Raw genomic sequence first — 8,779 nt, forward strand, 5'->3', positions numbered from 1 at the left:
TATGTTTGTCATTAATATTATCGATATTAATATTTGGAATTCAAATATTTGTGTAACTGAAAAGTGGTAGGTATTCAAAAATAAATGCAAGGTTGTATAGGAGGTGTGGGGGTTAAGCTCCCCACAGGTCTGTGTTAAATAATTGCATCCGTGGAACGCAGTTTTTAAATCATTAGCCTGAGCTCCTCTACTTTTCCTAATTTGAGCACTGGTTAACATTTGAAGAAGAAATCATCCAGTAATGGTACAATGGCATAGATTTAAGATATTTTGGTATTAAATATTTTATATTAGATTATATCCCAGTGCCAGTGTTGCTAGAATTTTCTAAAATGGATTATGGGAATAGAGTTAGTTAAAAGATTTTGAACATAAGTGTTGCCATGGTTTTAAAGCCGATTTTTAAATTTGGTAAAGTGTATTTTAGCCGTTTTTGTTATTTTTTTGAATGTGGAGTTCTGTACATGGAGTATAATTTGAAATGCACTGAGGGACGTTGGTTATTAATCATAGTATTTTATTTATGAAAACTTGAATTTTTTGTGTATATATTTTTCGGTTGAACTTTATAATTGTAAACCATACATCCATATGTTTTGAGTAAGATATTATAAATATGTATTTTTGTTTTGATAACATTTTAAACTTTTACCTATAAAAGATCAAAGTAGAGAGTCATCTGTTATGTTTTATTTTTACTTCGTGGATATGTTTTGTCCAGGTTATTTGATTGTTTAAGATCAAGCATAAATATTTAACAAAATCCGATTTTGGTATTAGTTCGTTGTTTATTTGTTCTAGGAGGGTTGGCCCTGGTGGAGTGTAAAAGTATATAGACTGACTTTTTTCAATTATTTTGACTAGCTAGTAGGAGTACTGAGGTGGTTTTGGAGGTTGCCTAAGGCTATGCCAGGATCACTATGAGTAGGATATATTGTTTTCGCTTTTAAAAATAATAAGTAAATCAAATATAACAAAATGTACGAATTTTTTACATAAGCTAGTTAAATTATTTTTAAAAAAATATTTAATCCCTCTCCCTGTTATACATTTATAAATTCTTTCATAAATTAAGTAGAAGAAATTGAATTAAGGTAGTAAATTGACTGTAATTGCCAAACCCTTCTTGTAATAGTTTTTCAACTATAATATCAAATATTTTAGAGATCCACTCCATTTTTGGGTTTCATTTACTTTGTTTTCTTAATCTAATACTTGTATCACAACAATTTTACTAATTCAAAATTAATGTAAAACATAATGACCCGACCAAACATAATATTTTGAATTCACCGCGTTCGTACAAATTTAGACTTTCCCCTGGTTAGTCAGCTGTTCGATATCAGATAAGTGTTGTGCGCATGACTCGTCTACCTTTTTCTTTTTTTTTTTTATTATTATTGTACTCTCACAGATGTTCTAATGGCTGTTTTGCATTCAATATTATTGGTCCATTACCTTGTCAAAATGTATTTGTCATAATCAAAAGTTAATTATATATTTATTCCAATAAAGTTGTTCGTACGCGTCGTGGCTTTTAAAATCGGTTTGTAAACTTCCCATCATTTTGGTTTTTTAATACCTGAGGCTTATAATTCAGTCTACAGAAGAACCTATACGGACTTGTCTTGTCTCGCTCCAGTAAGTAAGACGCAATATCATTACGAGCTTGAAGCACTAATTTCTAGACAAAGGATTGATAGGTACTCAGCATAGCTCTTAATGTTCATATTATTTAACGGTTGTCCGTATTTTAATCTTGTAATAAATATTTAGGCAATATTTAATCTCAAATAAGTATTTTATATTTAATTAAGGTTTCTGTAAATTTGTTGGTGTTTTTCAATTTTTTTTCTGACTGTCAATTAATAATAACTGATTTAAAGGTTTTTCTAATCATAAACTTAAATAATTTCGTTTAAATTTATGTTAACTTATATGTAAAGATTACCAGTTATTGAGTAATATTTGAATTATTAACCCTTGAGTTTATTTCAGTTATACTAAAATATTATTTCATGCCCTAATTGAGATCAGGTGGTTTAATTTAAAATTTGGTTAAAGATATTGTTAAAATATCTACATATTTCGTAAGAATATACAATAATAAATAATTCTTAATTTTTTGTAAATTTTAATTAAACTATAAACCATATGTGTATCATATTTAGTTAAGTTTAATAATCAAAATATAAATTCTTTTGTTTCTTTTTTAGGTATAACTTTGATTAAAAATATTTTTTTATATCATACTGTAAATAAAATGTATGCTTGGTGTTGTTAATAATTAATTTTATGATTAATTTATTTATAAAACTTCAATTTATCTAATTATTATTAATGTATTGTATATAAATGTTTCAAATACCTAGGTATTAAAATATATTTTCCAAAATAGAACGTTGTGTGAAATACATTTGATAAATACTATTATATTCTACTATATACAAATATATAATGAGTAAAAAGTAATTTAAATAGCATATGTGAGCTAATTGGACAATAAAGTTAAGACTTATTCAGTAGCATCAGTTTTTTTGTCATCTTGAAGTGATCCAATTTTCAGTAGGGTTTAATTAAATTTTGATAAATTACTGAACCTTTTTAGCTGATTTACATAAAAGTATCTATTACAATTGAATATATTTATTTATATTCAAATTTACAGAAAATATTTTTATTGTTAAATTATTTTGAGTAAAATATTTAATAACAAAATTAAAAAGTTATCTTTTATGTTTGTATTTGAATAACAAGTAATAAGATCGAAACTAGGTACTTATGTATTTAAAAAAATATATAATTCAAATTATACTAAGACAGCGGTTCTTAAACTGCAAGCACTAATTTAGGGAGGTATATTGCATCACCATAAAATTATTTTTAGGTTGATAAATTGACAATAATTTGCTTATATTTAAATAAATAAAAATGTTAATGTGCAATAATTTTTTTTTTTTTTTTTGATACGTAACCCAAACAATTTTTGGAACTACATATTAAGGATTAAGAAAAGATATAATTTTTATTATTTTAAAGCAGATTCATATTTCAAATTTTATTTTTCTTAAATAAATATAAAATGATGGTTTGTTAATTTTTATTATTTATATTTGTCATTTTATTCAGAAAGCGTATGTCATATTTTTATGTCTGTAATCATTATTTTTTAATTTTTCATATATGTACATGTAGACATATTTCACTGCCATTACTAGGTTATGGTCTTATGCATCAGTTTATTTAATAATCTTTTATATTTAAAAGATATTACCTTTTTTTAAATATATTGTTAGAGCCAATCAAAACATTTTTTACTGTTTGACTGTTTTATTATTACAAAAGACCTGTAAATCACTTATTATTATTTATTATTTTAATTTAAAGCAAAAGCTAGGCTCAACTATGGTACCATCATAGGCGGATATTTGGTTGAATTTTTTTTTTTGGGGGGGGGCTATAATAATTCAATGTAAAATAACCCGCAGGGACTTCGCCCCCACACCCCTTCTCATGCACAAGTAAAACTTATTACTATTAAAAATATAAATATGTTTAAATTGTATTAAAAAAAAAAAAAACACTAAATAATGTTTATTTAAAAATAATTTATATTTTATTTTAATGAAAAATATCTATTTGTATCAGCAAAGATATTCAAAATTTCATTGATTTTTATATTTTTCGATATTTAGTATTGAAAGATCACTGAAACTTCTTTCACAAGTAGCCGAACTTATTGGTATTGTTAATGCTATTGTCAATAGTTTTTTATTATTTCTTATTTCACAATTTTCAAAAAAAACGAACTGATAATTATAAAAAACACGAATAACATTTACAAAAAAGTTTCGATTTGGGGGGGGGGGCTAAGTAATCTCTATTTCGATTTTACACCCAATCTCAAGGTGCACACTTTGAGATTGTGGAATCAGAAATGGTCAAACCTACTCCTCCAACTTTCGCTGTTTCTTATCGCCTAGTCTGTCCTCATGTCCTACAATTTCCCTGGTTTCATAATATCTCTATTTCCCGTAATGTCATTGTCTCCTTTTCTCGTCTCCAGCTCGGCCACAACCACCTGGCCCACTCATTCCATTTATCTCTTAATGATTCTCCTTTCTGTACTCGGCACGTTGATCCTACTATATGCAATGCTTCACATCTTATTTTTAATTGTCCAAACTTTCTCACTAAACACCAGCTTCTCTCCAATATCTGTTCTTTCTTTAATATTCTCTTTACCCTCCTACATAGTTTCCAATTTCCTAACGCATTCCTTATTACTTCCATCGTTAACTTCCTCTCAGAAAGCTTTTTACTATAATTATATTTATTATTTAATATTGCTTTTCTAGTTGTTTTATGTAGTTAAGTTGTATTGTTTATTTATAATCGCTGAAGCAAATATTTTAATGCGCCTCTTAAAATAAAAAAATATAAAAAAAAAATAAAAAAATTAAAGTATGGAGACTGGTACATATAGGATTGCCATAAATTTATAGGGTGATACTGGGACAAAACCAACACATTATTGAATATATACTTTTTATATAATTTTTAATATATTGAGTAGACCATCAATAACTGACCATCAATATAATAATTTAAAATATTTATATAAAATATACTATATATTTGTATGTGAAATTACAAACTATTTTTTTATTATAAATTTATTGTTAAACGATTATGATTAAAATTTTATTTTGAGATAAAATCATTGAAATTCAAAATTAAACAATTCTATATTTCCTCTAAACGTCTAAGCTGGGACATATTGACGTCCTGAAAACAATCCTGGTTTTCCGAGATGTATGGCAACCCTATGTGCATGATTATTTTATTTACTTGTTTTAACATTTTTTATTGAAACATCATTATCTCTTATTTATCATGAATGTGATTGAATAAGATTAAATTTTTATTCATTTTATTAAATAGTAAGTTATTAAATGCTCAAATAATCATTAATATTATCATTTAATTCATAATATTATAAAATTAATAATTTTGGGAATCAATAATTATGTAAATAAAATAAAATGTTTAATAGTAAAATAATAATTTTGTTGAATTTAACTAACACCAAGCAATCATTTATACCTATTAAATGTACTTGAACATTATTTTTTATTGAAGTAAAATAAGTATAATATTATTAACAATCCTATTGTTCTTATAGCGCAATAAATTGGTGTCATAGTGTACCTAAAACATAAATATATTTTTCAGTAAACTCGGTATATACATCTATCAACAACTATGTCTTCACCTAGCGCCGGTAAGCGCCGTATGGACACAGATGTCATAAAATTGATAGAAAGCAAACATGAGGTTACCCTTTTAAATGGCTTGAATGAGTTTTGTGTTAAACTCTATGGACCACGTGGTACTCCATATGAAGGTGGCTTATGGAAAGTTCGAGTTCATCTTCCAGAACATTATCCATTTAAATCTCCTTCAATTGGCTTCATTAATAAAATTTATCATCCAAATATCGATGAAGTGTCTGGTACTGTTTGTCTTGATGTCATCAACCAAGCATGGACTGCCTTGTATGATCTGCTTAATATTTTTGAATCATTTCTGCCCCAGTTGCTTGCTTACCCAAATCCAATAGATCCATTAAATGGTGATGCTGCAGCTTTGTATTTGCATAAGCCTGAACAGTATAAAAAGCGTGTTGAAGAATATGTAAAGAAATATGCTACAGAAGAAGCGCTCAAAGATGATGGAAATGCTGGTTCAGATAGTGATGAATCATCTATGTCAGAGTTTAGTGAAAGCGAAGCACAAGACATGGAGCTATAGCCATCATTTTTTAAAAATTAATAATTTTTATTATTATGTATCCAGTTTTCGTTTGTTTTTACTAATTTACTTAAATTTTAGTTAAAATTAAGTAGATATTGGTAGATTTTTTTTATGTTGACCACATCTTCACATATTTGGAGAAGTAATTTTGTAGATATCTTTTTTAAGGACAAACAAATTAATTTGTGATATTCAAAGGAAAAAATAATAATATGTCAAACTTTAAACCCATTTTTATTAGATTAATACATGTATGTTATTCCAGACAATTCTTGAAATTGTTGCTTGGCTGTGTTGTACAATCTGGAAATATTTGTTAATAAATCTCTATAAATAACATATATAAGAAATCAACTTACTTTTTGGGTATATTCTTTCAGTTTTATTTGACATACAATTTAATTTGTTTAAATGGTTTATACTAATGCTTAATTATTATCACATAAAAGAATATTTTTTAATTGAAGACTTAAATTTAGTTGTATATTATTTTTCTTCCAACTCTCACTACATACTCTTTAGTTTTTTTTATTATAATATAAAATATAAAATATAAAACAACCATAAATTATTACTTTAATTTACTTAATAATGAGATTCTACATTTTTCATATATTTATATATCATAATAATTAATTTGAAATATATATTTCTCTGTTTCATACCAATTTATAATCTGTTAGCATTTCACTGTAATATAACAGATATATAGGTAATGTATTTACAATTAATTTTTAAAAATAATTTGTGCCACAATGGTGAAAGTATACCATGTAGCCTTAAGATTCTGGATTTTAATAAAAATATTTTGCTCTTTTATCATAATATAGATTTGTATTAAAATATTTCTACAGGTTTCTGTTCTTAACTCCAATGTTTTGTTATTTAAAAATTGTCCTTATCTATGTATTTAACCCTTAATTAGAGATCAATAAAAAAAAACTGCTGATTGATTAAATTAATTAATACTTGTGAAAATAGATTCATGTTTATAATTTAAATGTATCAAAAATTAAAATTATTCATTTTGTTACTATTTGAAACTATAAAATTTATACTTTTCTCATTTTGTAAGAATTTAAATCAATATATTTTTTTTTTTTTTTTTTATAGAATTCCCTGATCTCAATATATTATAGGTTTTATTTTGAAACTATATCTTTTCTGTTATTAATTGTTCATACAACTATTTTATAATATCTATTTTAAAAGATAAAGTACTAAAACAATAATTATTAAATGAGAAACCTTAAATCCAAGTTAAATAATATATACTTTATAGTAGTAATATGATTTGATAAAGCCATTTAATGCACTAAGTTTTTTTATATATTAAAATTTGCTTTATAGCTTTATTTTTCCTTAATAAGTTAAGTTTTATCTTGTTGTTTTTCATTAAAAAATAAATTTATAATATATATATATATATTATATATAATTTATCATTATAAATTTAATATATATATAATTAAATATGTATTAACCTTTAAGTATACAATATATTATGTGATTTTATTATGCATGGAATTTTTAGATGGATGATTATAGCAATATTAACAATAGATATCAAGAAGAGACAATTAACCCAGTTAAATTAAGTGAACAGGATCAGGCTACACTTGATAAACAAAATTCAAGAATAGTTTCATTATTCAAAGCACAAGAAATTGAAAAAAATTCTAAAAAGCATTGGGATATTTTTTATAAAAATAATGGCAATCGTTTCTTTAAAGATAGACACTGGACAACTAGAGAATTTTCTGAATTACTTGGAGATGACCAGCAGAAAAAAATATTAGAAATTGGATGTGGTGTTGGTAATTTAATATATCCACTTCTTGCTGAAGGACTGAATGCAATGTTTTATGCATGTGATTTTTCACCAAGAGCTATAGAATGTTTAAAATCAAACCCTTCTTACAATCCATTAGTAATTAATGCATTTACTTGTGATATTATTACGGACGAATTGATTACTAAAATACCTGAAAATAGTTTGGATATGGTAACTGCTATATTTGTGTTGTCAGCTATTCATCCAGACAATCATCAATTGGTAGTCTCGAACATTTATAAACTATTAAAATGTGGAGGTCTTTTGTTGTTTCGAGACTATGGAATTTATGATATGGCACAATTGAGATTCAAACCAGGACACAAGATTTCAGATAATTTTTATATGCGTCAAGATGGTACAAGGTATATATTTATTTTTATTTTTTTTAATTAAATGGTAGTATTCAATATTTTTAATTATTACAGATCATATTTTTTCTCAATTGAATATTTTCAAAGTCTTATGGAAAACAATGGATTCACAAAATGTTCTAACAAGTATGTATGTAAAAGAACAGTAAATGTCAAAGAAGAAGTTGATGTGCCAAGAAGATTTATTCAAGCAACATTCTCTAAAAAACCAACCAAATTCTAAAATATTCATTCTATAAAAATGTTAAGCTTTAAATTACTAGTTTCCATTATAATTAGCTTATAAAAATGTATGGATTATATTAAAACCATGAAAAGTATTCAAGAGTTTATTTTATTTTGAAGTAAAATAATTATGTAAGACTAATATAACATTAATAAAGAGTAAACTGTATTTTTACTGCATTCTTTTCAAACATTACCAAATAATATTATGTGTTTTTTGATAGGGTTAATTTAATTTCTTTTTACAATAGGTGCTGTAAAAGATGTATCTTATTTACTAATATCTATCAATTCTCTTAGTAGATTACTTTTTTGTGTTTATTTCTATATTATTAATAGTGTTTTAACAGCGCAAATATACATAAATTTAAAATTAACAATTGATATTCATTGTAAAAATTGTTTAATTTACCATTAAAACCTTAAATTAAGATCACTTTTTTTTAAAATCTATTTTAAGTTATTTTGACATAGGATTAGGTCTATAGATTATAGGCAATGAGATGTGGTAATTATAATATTTTGGTAA

The 8,779-nt window shown here is 25.0% G+C and overlaps 2 protein-coding genes across 2 annotated transcripts; both read left to right on the forward strand.

Annotated features, from left to right (window-relative positions):
- Positions 1 to 1,554: 1,554 nt before the first annotated feature.
- Positions 1,555 to 6,175, forward strand: LOC112687674 (ubiquitin-conjugating enzyme E2 H). Its single transcript, XM_025560525.1, has 2 exons — positions 1,555 to 1,641; positions 5,236 to 6,175. Exon 2 carries the CDS (start codon positions 5,266 to 5,268, stop codon positions 5,812 to 5,814), a length of 549 nt encoding a protein of 182 aa, XP_025416310.1. The 5' UTR covers positions 1,555 to 1,641; positions 5,236 to 5,265; the 3' UTR covers positions 5,815 to 6,175.
- Positions 1,559 to 8,345, forward strand: LOC112687673 (methyltransferase-like protein 6). The gene is made up of 3 exons (XM_025560524.1): positions 1,559 to 1,641; positions 7,352 to 8,016; positions 8,080 to 8,345. Exons 2-3 carry the CDS (start codon positions 7,352 to 7,354, stop codon positions 8,246 to 8,248), a joined length of 834 nt encoding a protein of 277 aa, XP_025416309.1. The 5' UTR covers positions 1,559 to 1,641; the 3' UTR covers positions 8,249 to 8,345.
- The last annotated feature ends 434 nt before the right edge of the window (positions 8,346 to 8,779 follow it).

Source organism: Sipha flava, unplaced genomic scaffold (genome assembly GCF_003268045.1).
Source record: "Sipha flava isolate LNK unplaced genomic scaffold, YSA_version1 35a_pilon_pilon, whole genome shotgun sequence".
In the NCBI taxonomy this organism is placed as follows: domain Eukaryota; kingdom Metazoa; phylum Arthropoda; class Insecta; order Hemiptera; family Aphididae; genus Sipha; species Sipha flava.

What these genes read in the sequence shown, in the direction of transcription:
- LOC112687673 (XM_025560524.1), top strand. Translation starts at nt 7,352, where the DNA reads ATGGATGATTATAGCAATATTAACAATAGATATCAAGAAGAGACAATT. An exon ending in ATGCGTCAAGATGGTACAAG is followed by an intron (nt 8,017 to 8,079) that starts GTATATATTTAT and finishes TAATTATTACAG; the next exon opens with ATCATATTTTTTCTCAATTG.
- LOC112687674 (XM_025560525.1), top strand. Translation starts at nt 5,266, where the DNA reads ATGTCTTCACCTAGCGCCGGTAAGCGCCGTATGGACACAGATGTCATA.